The following is a 14830-nucleotide window of genomic DNA, read 5'->3' on the forward strand; positions in this document are numbered from 1 at the left end:
CATGAAGAGCTCAAGAACGCCCAATTGCAGAGGCAAAGCCCCAGACGGCATTTTGAGTAGACGGTTGGCGCTGGAGGGGGGCCTGGTGTTTGGTGGTCTTTTACAAGAGAGCATGGGGACGAAAGAATAAGGGGAACTAGATGAGTCCATGCCACGAGCTCTATAGAGCCCGTGGCTGTGACTAGTGGATGAGAAATGTAGTTACGCTGGCAATGCGTCGAGGTTACACCAACCTCACAGGGAGACCCAAAAGTTTTAGCCAAACGCTCATAGCACGAATGAAGAGATTTCATGACTAAACTCATATGCAGCATCTATTTACGCGTTTTGCGCGCGTGCTTGACCAAGTTTTCTATGACGCCTTCGAATGCTTCTCGATCGCCAATCTTTTCGTCGGTTCTCTTCTTCCAATATTCCAATGCTTCCTTGGCCGCTTCCTGCAAACCTTCCAGTTTGGCTACGTGCGCTTTCAATTCCTCATCAGTCATACCGTCAAGCGCTTCATCTGTTGTTTGGCACAAATGACGAGCAGCCACAAGGTCCAATTCGGGTTGTGGTGGAGGCCCGCGCCGCTTTCTTGTCGATGCTGATGGCTTCCCTTGGGTATCAACTGATGTAGATGAATTGTTACCTTCGCCCTGCCGTAACCTAGATACAGACCGGGAATCCGTGGACGTTCTAGGCGACAATGAAGGGACGTTGAGAGAGGGAAGAACGAGTTTCTTCTGCTTAGAGGCTGGGAGGATCTCGTCGAGATCGACGGGAACACCGAGTGACACGAGAAAGAGGCGGCGTGTGCGAGAGCGGATCCAATCAGGGGGTGCGAGAGGAGGTGGCGCTACCAGTTGTGACCAGAGAGATGCGGACCTTGCTGTGAAAAACACCGAGTCTTTGGAGAGAGGTGGGAATGTCGGAAGATCGAGTTCTTCTGGGGGGTATAGAGTAGCGAGGAAAGGCTCCAAGGCAGATACGACTGCCTCTGGATCGAGTCCATCAAAATCGGGTATGGACTAGGTACACAGTGGTTAGCGAAGTACAAGGGACATAGCCTAGATATATCTTACGAATGGTAATGTTGATTGCTGCGAAGGCTGTGTGGCAGTGGGCGCTGGTGTCTCTGCTTCCTGGAAGCCATCTTCAAAGTCATCGAAGTCATCGTCCTCATTACCCTCCTCGAAATCATCAAAGTCGTCGCCGAAATCGTCGTCGCCATCATTATCTTGTTGTGGTTCGTCATCGCCATCATCATCGTCAACATCTCGTAAAGAAGTAGCTATGGCACAGGGGCTTTCAGAAGGTCCATCTTCTTGTAATTTCGAGTCTGCAGAATCGGGTGACGGTCTTGAATTATCTACGCGGGCGAGTCTCAGTGGTCAATGATCATTCTTTTGGATTTTAGGACTTTGCTACTCCCGTACCAGAATTGCTGTCAACATGTGCGCTCTCGCCTTGAATCTCCTTGACCTGACCATCAGAATCCACGAGAATGTCTGGGGAAGCATCTGCTTTGCGCCTCTCTTCATATTGAATTGAGTGCGATCGGCTTCTAGCCCCAGGAGCCTCCTCTACGATGGTCGTGGGCGCTTTGATTTCGGGGGTAGAGGGAGCATTTTGAGATGCGCCCGTCTCTGGAGCAATCGCAATCTCGTCAGGCTGAGCATCCTGCCCCCGCATCTCGTATGCTTCAGTTCCCGGAACCTCGCCGTGTGATGGCTGATCGTCGACCTTCTCGACTCGGGTCTTTGGAATTGGTGAACTAATCTTGGGGCTTCCCGCGCCAGATGCCGCATCGGTAAACTGGTCGTCGGATTCGGACTCCTCAGCTACAACATGTCAGCAAGGGTAGTCGATTGTCCGAAAATCGGTGCCATCATACCAAGTTCGTGGGCTCCAGGGTCCTCAACGGGAGCACCCTTGGGAAGCTCAAGCTTCTCGGCGTCTGTCATGATGACGAGAGTTGGATTGAAATGGTGTCTCGAGATCTAACTGGAACGTGCGGCACTGATGGTCGGCGTAGGGTGCAAGGAACACAGGGCTAACAGCTGAGCAGGCTTAATGGCTTTAACGCGGTATTGGGGGAGCCTGAGGTGCTGAGGTGAGGGCGGTAAAGTGCAATACGACTGCCGTTCAATGAGGGCCCGCGCACAGAACGACTCAATGCTAGTGACAGCAACGAAATTTATTAGGTAGAATATGATCGGTACGAATAGATCAAGAAAAGAGGTCTAGCAGTTCGTGAGAAGCTACCTCACCTAAGTTTAGTAGGTATTACCCACGGTAAGGTACCTGGTAGAGCTCAAGTGGTCAAGTATCACGTGGGGCTACCGAAGCTGGCCACTTTCCACTTCCTTAGGTAACTCAGTTGGGCGGCTCTTGTCCATCCCATCCAATCCATCTATTCGCGATCCTTGGCTTTGAGTTATCCCTGTATCACCCTTAGTCTAGAACACGGCATGGTCACCGTATTTGGGTCGTAAGGTTCGATTGACGCCACGATCCTTGGCATATTGGTCCATAAGTTATGTTAGTAGGCAGGCCGGTAGCAATGAAGGTTACGAGCATCGAAAAGTACTGGTTGCATCGTTCCTTTCAAGTTTCATGCAGTCTCACTAACCTTAGGTACCTTACCTACTGTTTGGGTGCATTAGCATAGGTAGGTGAGTAAAATCGAGATGATGACTACTACCTGTAGGCGGTTCATTGTCAAGCTTTGGCACAAGATCTATATATCCTTCATCTGCAGCTGGAGCACAATGCTTACCATGTTCAAATCGACCTACAAAACATAATACCTATCGTCCCATTGAGACAGTGCCGCATCTCCCATTGCGCTTCCTATCATTCTTATAAGCGAATTGATTCAACTTAAACACTGCTCTACCATACATATACAGCATCTTCAATTCGAAATGTTTCACCACATACTGAATGTTTACGACCAGAAAGCTAAACGAAGGCAGCGTAGCTCATGACTTGTGTTGTATTATCACGATGAAACATTACACCAGTATAGAACTTTAATTCGTGGGTGTCATGCCCCAAAGCTCTGTGTTTTAATTCACCTGTTGTAATTGTTGATATTTTGACTTGATCAAGATCTGATGTTAGAGCCAAACTGGCAAGGTATGGTAGATACCGTTTATAACGTACCTGATGTACCTATAGAGTGAAACGGTTGCAGAAGTAGACTAGCGTGGACACGGTGCAGCCAGCGGTAAATGCTCATCTCAGGACGCGTCTCCACAAAAAAAGCTCCCAAATACTATGCGGACCAGCCGCCTCCAACACATCCGTTGCCATCAACGACCACAATCTTCCCATTTCGATTTACATAGTCATCATCCCAGTTCTTGCTTTCGACTACCGGGAAACTCCTTCTTCGAAGTCTCGATACTTTTCTGAACTGGGTCAGGTACTCGCGACCGATAAATTTACCGATTCGAGCAGGCTGATTTCGGCATTCAGCTCCCAAGATGTCGTTCAGCTTCGGAAACGCAAGCTCTTCCAGCGCGCCCAACAACACGACATCGACTGCGCCAGCTTCGGGCAGCCTTTTTGGAGCAGCTACAGGGACTCCTAGCTTCTCATTCGGCTCTATTGGTGGCTCTGCCAGTAACACCACAACACCGACCAGCAGCGCAACCAATATGTTTGGTCAACAAAGCGGTGCCTCGGCGTCGAAGCCCGCCAGCAATCTCTTCGGCGGCGGCGCGAACGCGGTCAATACTTCTACCACTCCCTCTTCTGGCGGTATCTTCGGTGCTGGTGGCTCTACAACTCCTGCGACAGGTGGTCTTTTTGGGGGTGCCTCGTCTACCGCGCCAGCGGCTACTTCAGCACCTTCTAGCGGTGGATTGTTCGGTGGTGGTACCAGCAACTCAACGGCCCCTGCGTCTTCAGGACTGTTTGGAAACAATGGGACTAATGCAAACAAGCCAGCCACTGGTCTCTTCGGCGGTGGCAGCTCTTCTACCACTACTAGTAATGGCGCTGGTCTGTTCGGCCAGAATAATGCCAACCAGGCAGCGACAGCTACCCCTTCTTCTGCACCCACAAACCTTTTCGGAAACGCTGCCTCTGGGGCCGCAACTCCTGCTAAACCAACTTTCGCTTTACCATCTACGACTCCAGCAGGGGCACCGCCCGCTGACTCTTCGAAGCCTGCTGGTGGATTATTTGGGAACACGGGCGCGCAAGCATCCAGTGGAAACACTAGTCTATTCGGCGGAGCGAAACCTGCGAGCACGTCTGCTCCTTCTGCCCAACCCAGCACTACAGCTGCTGCATCACCCAGCGGTCTCTTCGGGGGTGCGCAGTCCGGAAGCGCTGCTCCTACCGGGGGTCTTTTCGGAGCGAAGCCGGCTTCAGCCTCTACCCCCGCAGCCGGAGGCCTATTTGGTTCAAAGACTGAAGGGACTCCGCCTGCTGCGACTTCGCAAGCCGGAAGCACGGCCTCCTTATTCGGTGCCAAACCTGCAGCTCCAGCGACTACAACTCCAGGCTCGACACCGGCGAGTGGCCTCTTCGGCGGCGGCGCAACAACTTCTGCTGCCTCAGGCGCTTCTGCCACAACAACAGCTGGAGGTTTGTTTGGAAACAAACCTGCAACGACTACAACTTCTACCGCAGCTCCGGCCACAACTTCAGCAGGCACTGGCAGTCTTTTTGGCGGCGCCCCCAAGCCATCTACTGAGTCATCTACTTCGAAGCCAGCCGGTGGTCTGTTCGGAGCACCTGCATCCAGTCAACCAGCCGGTTCTGCAGCTACCACAACTGCAACAACTGGTGCAACAACTACTACTACTGCCCCTGCGGCTGGCTCAACTCCTGCTGCTGCCAGCAGCCTGTTTGGTGCGAAGCCTGCCACAGACGCCAGCAAGGATGCAGCTAAGTCTGCGACTTCCAGTGCCACCCCCGGGGCTCTAGGCGCTTCCACGACTGGCCCAACATCCCAGATGGTGCGACTCAAGAACAAAACCATGGAGGACATTGTTACACGTTGGGCATCCGATCTCTCCAAGTACCAGAAGGAATTCAAGGAGCAAGCCACCACTGTGTCGACCTGGGACAGAAGCCTCGTGGATAACGGTGAGAAGATTCAGAAGTTGTACTTGGATACATTCGAGGCTGAACGAGCCAGCCATGAAATCGAGCGACAACTTGCTGCTGTAGAAAGCCAGCAAGATGAGCTAGAGGCTTGGTTGGACCGATATGAGTCTGAGGTTCAGGATATGTTTGCGAAACAGCTTGGTCCTGGCGAGCAGTTAGCTGGCCCTGACCAGGAACGGGAACGTACGTACAAGCTTGCGGAGAAGCTGACGCAACAATTGGACGAAAAGTCGCGCGATCTCTCCAAGATGGTCAAGGAGATCAATGACATCTCAGGAACATTGAACAAGGGTGCTAAGCCTGAGGACCCTGTAAGTTACATTCCATTTTTATTACCCTGGATAAGGTTTGCTAACCCAGTACACAGCTGAGCCAGATTGTTCGGGTCCTGAATGGACACCTTACACAATTGCAGTGGATCGATGCTAATGCCTCGTCGCTGCAAGCCAAGGTTGCGGCTGCTCAGAAATCGAGCAGCAACCTAGGGAGTCATTATGCTGGTTCTGATAACGATGCGGCAGAGAGCTTTTATCGTTCGTATATGGGTCGACGATGAGGAAGAGTAATAATTATTGGCTTGGAGTTTTAGGCAAAGAATTCGGGTAATTCTGTATCAGACATGAATGATAACGGAGAGAAGACGCGCAGCAGAGCTCAGTTGAGAGTAGCAGGGATGCGGGCAACATATGGAAATCCAATGTTGAGGAGTGCAAATGCGTGATTGTTCTTGTACACTAGTTTACCTTAGACTATGGAAAAAAGACAAGCACTGTAAGAAGTGCAATCTCAAGTCAGGTCGAGTTCGCCCAATTGATAAATGTACATCCATCGATCTTGGCGAGCGGGATTGAACCTCACTCAGAGCTGATGGTTCCTCCCCGCAGTCTTTGCCGGGGGTTATCCGGTAATCCGAGGTGTGAGTTGTTTAGTTCTTCTCGCCGCCCTGATCACGGGTGATCTCGTCACTGAAGGGGAATTGAAGTTAGAGGTATGCTCAACTCGGGCCCGTCAACTGCACGGATGGTACATGGGTAGCTTACATGTGCTTGGAGAGACGGTCAAGGTGCTGCTGCTGCTCCTGGAGCTTCTTCTTGAGCTCGATGAGCTTCTCCTTCTCGCGCTGGCGGATAGCGTAATCCTCGCTGGCCTTCTCCCGTCGCTGGAAGGCATCACTAGAGAATGACAAATGTCAGAATGCTTCAATCGCCATGTCAATTGGACCGTAGGCCGAGAACTCACCCGGAACCACCAGTGGGACGGACTGAGCCAGTAGCTCCCTCAGTCATGACGCGAGGAGTGGTAGAGAAGCATCGAACAGGCCGGAAGGCGGCTGTCTGGCGGAAGGTTGTGCGAAGCATGTTGGTGTTGAGGGTTTGGTTTTTTGTCTTGGCTTGCTAGTGACCAGGAAGTATTGGAGATGTGCTTTGTTTTGTAGCCGATGACGTTGGAGGGTTGCTGGTGAAAGAGTCGGCCATGATCTGACGACGAGCTCAGGCCAAGGGTAGAATGCTATGGTCGCCTTAGGCCGTTACCTGATATTAGCACATGGCCAGCTGTACAACCAGGTACTGGGTTAACAATCATGGCCGGCCTAGCGGTAAATCCCGGCCAGCTCCGCCTGCAAGCTTGGGTCTGGGTCATGATCTTTCAGCCTACGAGACAACCGAACTGAGCCAGCCAGGGACCAGGATATAGCTCTAGGGTGCCTGGTCAGGCATAACTACCCTAGATTGTACGAAGTCGCACTTTGGTTTATCGGTATTTTACATTAGGAAGCTCGAGTTTTCCTTGCATTTGATACTCGACCTTCACAAGCTAGGTACTAACCTATGGATGGCACACAGCCTGGTCCCATAGCCATTGCATGACATCAGAGCCCTCATCAGGTGGGGGGTTTTATCAGGGTTTATTCTACATACCTAGGTACTTAAGTAGTACTAGGTACCGTACGGTGTTCCATGCTACCCACTAGCTAATTGAGTTATCAGCAAGCATACCTATGTAGACCTCTCGAGTTTCGGGACAACTGCTCTGGCAGGCAGAGGAAGTTATATTGGAAGTTTTGGATAACGACGTCAGTGAAACAGGTAGATAAACTACCAAAGCAACACAATAGACCGGGTATGTGCCCCGCCAATATACATTCCAGTCATTCTCATAGTTCTATGACTTAGTACCACAGGATACGCATCAATGAAATCGGATGCCTTAACTTTGTCGGAGTAATAAAGTGCAATGCTAGCTGTCTCCCGGATTTGCAAGACTGAGGCGATACAGGCGTCCGAGGTGAGGTGTATTCACTGCAGAGTAGTCGATCGGCTTAGCTGAGAGCGAGATCTCCTTCGTGTTCCAACATGAGAATGATGAGTCTGACCAGCAACATTGAGATTGCCGTTCCTGTCCCACAGCTAAAGTCTCGTGTCGGCACTTCTGTGGCTGTTCCGAGCACACCAACAGCCTAACTAACAAGGCAAAAGAAGCAATCAGGCCGGGTCGCATGATGACGATGATGACACTTGACACCATGGACCCCTCATTCATTTTCATTTTCATTTTTATTTTTTATTTTGGGAAAGTCGCCTTGTTTATTAACGCGCCCGTTTGTTAGCCGTTGACGTGTCTTTCTGCTATTGTTAACGGCTTTTGTCGGCCAGAGATTCAAGGTCAAAAACATAGTTCTTAACGTCGAGATACGAACTAAAAAGAAACATGGACAGTTCTATGGGACCACCTAAGCTGAAAAGTACATAAGGCGTGACTGTTCGGCAGACGAATTACATAGGCAGGGAGATAATGTAGTAAGGATGCCAAGATCTAGGATCCAAGACCCATCACCCATCAATGCGAGGCCTCAATAGAGGCCCATTTCGTTTGGCAACTTAATCGTGACGAGACAACCTAATGAGATTAAGCATGAATGAGAAGAGCGATTGTCCATTGTTGGGTGTCCACTGAAGTTCCAAGGCCCAGCAAGTTTCAATGGATCACCATGGCAGGTAGGTGGAGGAACACCCATTGGGTGGGGGTGCTGCTAATCAAGGTACGTATATGGGGCTGACTGCCCGGCTGCTGGCTACTGGCACTGGCAGTCACTGCCCAGAGGTGCCCCTTCCTCGATATCTCTCACGCTTTCGTCACCCCCAACCAATAACTTGACAATAACTCCCCCGTCTAACTCTCTCAACTCAACTCGTTCCGCGAAACCAAACCACTTCTTTTTTTCATCTCTCTTCTTTTTCTCTTGGCCCCATTCGCCATCTGCCAACTCCTTCAACTGAAGCTCCTCTCAGCCGAATTTTGTTTATTCGCTTTCCCTTAAACAATCCCTCAAGCTACTATAAATTTCCACGACTCAAGGTACGTATCTACACTTCTACCCAGCTCAACACTTCTATTTGTGAGCAAGAACCCTCGCCATGTCCTGTTGCGGCTATCTCGTCTTCTTGTTGTTGTTTGTGTTTGTGTTTCGTTGTGCCCTTCCACCACCCCCTCTGTCGTCATTGCCCCCCTCCTCAGACCGAAACGAACACGCACCCATTATCCCCCTTGGGATCTCCGGGCGCCTTCACCACTACGATTAAGCGATAGCCGCCCTATCTGTACTGCCAACGACGAAAACGCCTTATTTCGAGGCTACTCATCGTTTAGTTACCTTACGGTACTCGTTGTCGCTTGTCGCTTGTCGCCCATCTCAGGAGGCCGTCGTCTGAGAAACCCCTCCGCCACTGACAGGCCTAAGAGCGGGGAGCCTCACCGAGTCGTCGCCGCCGCTCTAGCCACGCACTAGGCGCGCAACTGCCTCTCCCTGTATCGTCTAAACCGTCGACTTATCGCCCCTCGCCCACTTCGAAGCTTCCTTCATCATTCCATTATCGTTGCTTCCACCAACGCATACACGAGCTTGCGCCGTTCGACTCTACCACTCTCTTTGTGCCTTTCTGCCTGTGTCTGCACATATCGCTTTTATTCGCTTCGTCTGACAAGTTTGACCACCCCTTTACTAACTGTCCTGAAACACAGTCGCCAAACATCAACAAAATGGGCCACGAAGACGCCGTCTACCTTGCCAAGCTCGCCGAGCAGGCTGAGCGATATGAGGGTATGTTCTAGGACTCAACACAATATGTCAACCGCGCGCTAATGTATGGGGCGCGCGCCCATTGCAGAGATGGTTGAGAACATGAAGATTGTCGCTGGTGAGGATCGAGATCTCACTGTTGAGGAGCGAAACCTTCTCTCCGTTGCCTACAAGAACGTCATTGGCGCCCGCCGTGCCTCCTGGCGCATAGTCACCTCTATCGAGCAGAAGGAAGAGTCAAAGGGCAACTCTTCTCAGGTTACCCTTATCAAGGAGTACCGACAGAAGATCGAGGCCGAGCTTGCCAAAATCTGCGACGACATTCTCGAGGTTCTCGACCAGCACCTTATTCCCTCTGCCAAGTCTGGCGAGTCCAAGGTTTTCTACCACAAGATGTAGGCGCCGACTTATCACATCCTCTTGCATACTTTTATTGACCAGTCTTGCAGGAAGGGTGACTACCACCGTTACCTTGCTGAGTTCGCCATCGGTGATCGCCGCAAGGACTCTGCCGACAAGTCCCTCGAGGCCTACAAGGCTGCTACTGAGGTTGCCCAGACTGAGCTTCCTCCCACTCACCCTATCCGCCTGGGTCTTGCCCTTAACTTTTCAGTTTTCTACTACGAAATCCTCAACGCCCCTGACCAGGCTTGCCACTTGGCCAAGCAGGCATTTGACGACGCTATTGCTGGTACGACTCGCGACTGCTCTCATTTGGCCAACATCATACTGACACGGATTTCACAGAGCTCGATACCCTGAGCGAGGAGAGCTACAAGGACTCTACACTGATTATGCAACTGCTCCGTGACAATCTTGTGAGTTTTCTGATCGCTCATTTTTCACCTATTCGACGACAGCTAACACAACGACAGACTCTCTGGACCTCCTCTGAGGCCGAGACCTCCGCTGCTGGTCAGGCCGAGGCTCCCAAGGAGGACGCACCTGCGGCCGCTACCGAGGAGCCAGCTGCCCCGGCCGAAGAGCCCAAGGCCGAGTAAGGAGTCGACTAGTGATTTGTCTATGCAGGTGTCAGGTGGACTGGTGTCTACGGAGTGTGGACGGAAGACCTCGTTTTTGATCAAGAGCTTCGGCATCGTTTCAGTACAGACAATGGCCATGGAAAGGACTGAGTTTTTCACCAACGGGCTGGCAAGGCGAGTCTATAACAGAACACTTTTACGTTCTGCTCTTAGACTGTTAATGCGTTGGCCGTCTGGACAATAAAAATACTAAAATTACTTTCAATACACGAAATATATGACTAGTGATGACGCAGTTGAAGAAACTGAATTGGGTTGTTTTTGGCATGCAAGCAACAGCACTAGGTTATGGTGCAAGGTATCTTGTCTGATTGTTGGCCGGGTTCTTGGATCATGGATCCTGGCATGGTTAGTTCATGCCCTTGCCAAGATATAAGCGGATAGGGTTTCAACCGTAATCTGATTATGAGGAAGCCGCAAAGTCAAGTCTTATCTTTCAATGTTTTATTTGAAGGATGTGGTTGTTGTTCATCCTCAATAACGGCAAAGTGAACTCGAAGCCACAAACTACAGTCGAGACAGCCAACCACAAGCTCCCCCTCATCACTCACTTCTTCCAAGTCTGCTTCGCAAAACTCATAGCTGTGCTCATTCCCACAGCGGCAAGGGCGGTACCAGCATTCCTGAGCCTCATCAAATGCCAGATCATCTAGGTCAACATTTTCCACGCCGGTCTGAAAAGAGCCATCTCTCTTGTCGCTTGGGCGAGACACCCGCAGAGCGGCGTTGTAAGCTGCTCGACAAGAAGGGTCGGAAAGAGTGTTGAGAGCAGTTGTGATTTGGTCGACTGTGAAGCAAACAGAGGATGGATCTGAATTTGTGACTTTGTCTGGGTGGTTACGGAGGAGGGCCCGGTGATAGGCGCGCTTTATGAGAGATGTAGAATCGTGCTGTGTGTCGAGTAGCGTGGGCGTGAGGCCGAGGACTTGATAATGTGTTGCCACTTCTGGTGAGGTGACTGCGGCCTGTGAAGAGGCCATGCTAGAGGGTCGAGTTATGCAGATGCGCGTTTGTCAAGTGAAATCTGGACAGCTAAAAGCTCGGAAGGCTTCAGCGTTTGATATCACGTGATACACATTCAACGGAGATGGATGGAGCTATTGGTGATATCGTAGATATCCATCTACCTTGGGTTACGTGGAGAAATGAGTGTCATATTATTGTTAGTTGGCACACAAGATAAGAACTTCATGTCCCAGAACCTCCAGACGCAGTGGTAGTTGGATGGCCTGTACTCTACGGAAGGGAGGCTGGATCTTGAGTGCACAACCGTTCTCGACAAAACGGTCGCTGATATTGTTGTACATAAAAAATACATGGTAAATGTATATGGCGCGCCAAAGCAGGCATTCCATCTCTCGTCTTGCTGTTTATTTGGGGAACTTGGTCCAACCGTATTTGCCCACCTGTTGATGTAGTTAGTAAAACATGCTTCCCTGGACGATTAAGGCAGTCAATCTTTATTCTTACCCTCTTCCAGCGCTTGATAAGACTGGGCATGTCCAGCATGGCTTTTCTTCTCGTCTCCATCCTGCAGTATAGTTAGTCAATGTTGTTCTAGGCTCATTGCAACCTATAGCCAGCCAGTACAGCTGTGATGGCCATAATGGGACCGTTCACTTACTTTGCAATCATATGTCGTTCGTGAATATGACCCTTGACCTTCTGTCCTACACCAGTACCCTTGACTCTCAGACCATGCTCAACCCGGTGAGCCAGCTTGTACTCAGTGCCCTTTCGTGTTTCTGGCAGCAGATCCTCAACGCCGTTCTCACGGGCCATCTTGACCAACTCAGCCTGGCGACGCTGCGAATAGACAGGATCCTGCCATTTACCAGTCACTGGGTGCTTGTAGAAGCGGAAAGGGTTCGGCCTCTCCTCTTGGTATCGGGTCTTTGGGGTATTTTCGGGGAGGATGGCGGCGGGAGGATAGCGGGCAAAGAAGCGCTGCAGTGGTGCGGGCAGCGACTTTGCAAGCCCAATGAACTGTGATGTTGATGCCATGGCAATTTGCTGAAGGGCAACCGGTTGCAAGCCCCGGGACTGAAAGAATGGTCACGAATCTGGAGCTTTCTATCTTCAAGGCTACGGTCCCCAAGTTTTCAGGTAACTACTGAGCCTACCTATCTAAACAGACCCCCGGCCCGCCCACGTAGGTGGACCCTCATCGTTATTCATCAGCCAATGATTCGTAAAAGCACCAGGAGCTAAATCCACACTTCCTCAGCCTTGTCAACTCTTGTCATTCAACAACATCATCAGTCATCGCTTCTATTTGTGGTGGGCGACTGCCTAATACAAATCTTGTAATAACGTATCGCTCTCTTGCTTCTAATCTTTCATCACACAAAAATGCCCCTCGATATTGAAGAAATCTTGCGGCAAAAGAAGGCTGCAGATGCCGCAGCTGCAAAGCCTAGGTTCATCCCCAAGGCCGAACGAGAGCGACTAGCAGCTGAAAAGGCAAAGAAGGAGGAAGACGAGCAGAAGCGCAAGGCTTCCGAAGACGCACAGAAACGGCGGGAGGAAGAACAAAAATGGGCGGCCAGATCAAACGGCTCTTCAAGGCACAACGATTCCACGAATGGATCATCGCGCGTACCGACGGGGCCCAAGGCTATGAACCAGGAGAATGGGCGTGATCGAGATGTATATAGAGATCAAGGACGAGGGAGAGGAAGAGGAAGAGAAGGTCGGAAGGGAGATAAACAGGCCGCGGATAAGCAGTCTGCAGAGGATATCGAGGCCACTCTTCTCCGGTCACGATACCTGGGGCCCCAAGTCAACCAGCAGTCCAACTTTTCGGCGAAGAAGAAACGAATGCGAACAACAGAGAAAAAGTTCAATTTCGAGTGGGACGCTGATGAAGACACGTCACGCGACAACGATCCCTTGTATACTCGACAGGCCGTCAACCACAATGGATCATTCGCCGGTGTTGGTGGAGAATTCGACGATGAAGCCGAGGAGCGTGCTCGCAAGAGAGCTCGAATGATAGAGCAGAGAGATCCAGAAAATGGAAAAGAGAGAGCAAAGGGCATCATGGAAGACTTCTTCCGAGCACGCGACAAAGCGAGACAACGAGCTGATCGAACAGGACTGGGCAAGCGATGGACTGAAAAGTCTTTGGAAGATATGCGCGAGCGGGATTGGCGAATTTTCAAAGAAGATTTTGGAATCGCTACAAAGGGCGGTATGATTCCGAATCCCATGCGAAGCTGGCAAGAATCGAATCTCCCTAAGCGTTTGCTCAACATTGTCGAGGATGTGGGTTACAAGGAGCCGACGCCCATTCAGCGAGCTGCAATTCCTATCGCGCTGCAAGCCCGCGATCTAATCGGTGTAGCTGTCACTGGTTCGGGAAAGACAGCTGCCTTCCTACTACCACTGTTAGTCTACATCTCTGATCTACCGCCCCTCGACGAGCTCAACAAGAACGACGGCCCCTACGCTCTCATCATGGCCCCGACTCGAGAACTGGTGCAGCAGATCGAGTCTGAAGCCAGGAAATTTGCTGGTCCCCTCGGCTTTCGCGTTGTGAGCATCGTCGGTGGCCACTCTATCGAGGAACAAATGTACAACATGCGCGATGGTGCTGAGATTATCGTTGCTACACCGGGTCGTCTTATCGACTGTCTCGATCGACGAATGCTCGTCCTAGCACAATGTTGCTATGTCATTATGGATGAAGCAGATCGTATGATCGACATGGGTTTTGAGGAACCTGTTAATAGGATCCTCGAAGCACTACCAGTCAACAACGAGAAGCCGGATACGGAAGATGCAGAGGACGCAACAAAAATGAAGCGTTATTTGGGTGGGAACGATCGTTACAGACAGACCATGATGTATACAGCAACCATGCCGCCTCAGGTGGAAAAGATTGCGAAGAAGTACCTCCGCCGTCCAGCCGTCGTCACCATTGGTAACGCAGGCGAAGCCGTTGACACTGTCGAGCAGCGTGTCGAGTTCATTCCCGGCGAGGACCGTCGCAAGAAGCGTCTGCAAGAGATACTTGCCTCGAACGACTTTGCGCCACCCATTATCGTCTTTGTCAACATCAAGCGCAACTGTGATGCTGTCGCCCGCGACATTAAGCAGATGGGTTGGACGGTTGCCACACTCCATGGTTCCAAGACCCAGGAACAGCGAGAAGCTTCCCTCCAGTCAGTGCGCAACGGCGCGACGCAAGTTCTCGTTGCAACTGATCTTGCTGGCCGTGGTATCGATGTTCCCGATGTCTCCCTCGTCGTCAACTTCAATATGGCCCCTAAAATCGATAGCTACACTCATCGTATCGGCCGAACAGGTCGTGCTGGCAAGAGTGGTGTTGCCATTACTTTTCTGGGTCCTGAGGACGCTGATACCATGTACGATCTCAAGCAAATCCTCAGCAAGAGCTCCATCTCCAAGGTCCCAGAAGAGTTGAAGAGACATGAGGCTGCACAGTCAAAACCAGTACGTGGTGACGGCGGAGCATCAAGGAAAGACAAGGAAGAAGGGTTAGGGAAAGGAGGCTGGTAGACACTGATCCTGGAGAATAATTTAGGCGACATGAAATAATTGAAATGGAAAGAATCCATTAGTCTCGTCAACTACA

At 51.0% G+C, this 14830-nt stretch overlaps 7 protein-coding genes across 7 annotated transcripts; 3 read left to right on the forward strand and 4 right to left on the reverse strand.

The window, feature by feature from the left end:
- Nucleotides 1-314: 314 nt before the first annotated feature.
- FMAN_04584 (uncharacterized protein) lies at nt 315-1946 on the reverse strand (the record flags this gene model as incomplete). Its single annotated transcript, XM_041828690.1, has 4 exons — nt 315-1010; nt 1065-1351; nt 1419-1823; nt 1877-1946. 4 exons carry the CDS (start codon nt 1944-1946, stop codon nt 315-317), a joined length of 1458 nt encoding a protein of 485 aa, XP_041679528.1.
- Nucleotides 1947-3473: 1527 nt separating this feature from the next.
- On the forward strand, nt 3474-5665 carry FMAN_04583 (uncharacterized protein; the record flags this gene model as incomplete). Its single annotated transcript, XM_041828691.1, has 2 exons — nt 3474-5420; nt 5477-5665. 2 exons carry the CDS (start codon nt 3474-3476, stop codon nt 5663-5665), a joined length of 2136 nt encoding a protein of 711 aa, XP_041679529.1.
- A 369-nt stretch (nt 5666-6034) lies between these two features.
- Nucleotides 6035-6467, reverse strand: FMAN_04582 (uncharacterized protein; the record flags this gene model as incomplete). Its single annotated transcript, XM_041828692.1, has 3 exons — nt 6035-6074; nt 6150-6281; nt 6349-6467. 3 exons carry the CDS (start codon nt 6465-6467, stop codon nt 6035-6037), a joined length of 291 nt encoding a protein of 96 aa, XP_041679530.1.
- Nucleotides 6468-9147: 2680 nt separating this feature from the next.
- On the forward strand, nt 9148-10188 carry FMAN_04581 (putative 14-3-3-like protein; the record flags this gene model as incomplete). Its single annotated transcript, XM_041828693.1, has 5 exons — nt 9148-9208; nt 9276-9582; nt 9637-9878; nt 9935-10005; nt 10063-10188. The coding sequence occupies 5 exons, from the start codon at nt 9148-9150 to the stop codon at nt 10186-10188; spliced, it is 807 nt and encodes a 268-aa protein (XP_041679531.1).
- Nucleotides 10189-10652: 464 nt separating this feature from the next.
- FMAN_04580 (uncharacterized protein) lies at nt 10653-11210 on the reverse strand (the record flags this gene model as incomplete). The annotated part of the gene is made up of 1 exon (XM_041828694.1): nt 10653-11210. One exon carries the CDS (start codon nt 11208-11210, stop codon nt 10653-10655), a length of 558 nt encoding a protein of 185 aa, XP_041679532.1.
- Nucleotides 11211-11600: 390 nt separating this feature from the next.
- FMAN_04579 (putative ribosomal protein YmL25, mitochondrial) lies at nt 11601-12234 on the reverse strand (the record flags this gene model as incomplete). Its single annotated transcript, XM_041828695.1, has 3 exons — nt 11601-11636; nt 11701-11761; nt 11855-12234. 3 exons carry the CDS (start codon nt 12232-12234, stop codon nt 11601-11603), a joined length of 477 nt encoding a protein of 158 aa, XP_041679533.1.
- A 348-nt stretch (nt 12235-12582) lies between these two features.
- Nucleotides 12583-14754, forward strand: FMAN_04578 (putative U5 snRNP 100 kD protein; the record flags this gene model as incomplete). Its single annotated transcript, XM_041828696.1, has 1 exon — nt 12583-14754. The coding sequence occupies one exon, from the start codon at nt 12583-12585 to the stop codon at nt 14752-14754; it is 2172 nt and encodes a 723-aa protein (XP_041679534.1).
- Nucleotides 14755-14830: the final 76 nt, after the last annotated feature.

The sequence above is a fragment of the Fusarium mangiferae genome, assembly GCF_900044065.1.
Source record: "Fusarium mangiferae strain MRC7560 genome assembly, contig: FMAN_scaffold003, whole genome shotgun sequence".
Taxonomy (NCBI): domain Eukaryota; kingdom Fungi; phylum Ascomycota; class Sordariomycetes; order Hypocreales; family Nectriaceae; genus Fusarium; species Fusarium mangiferae.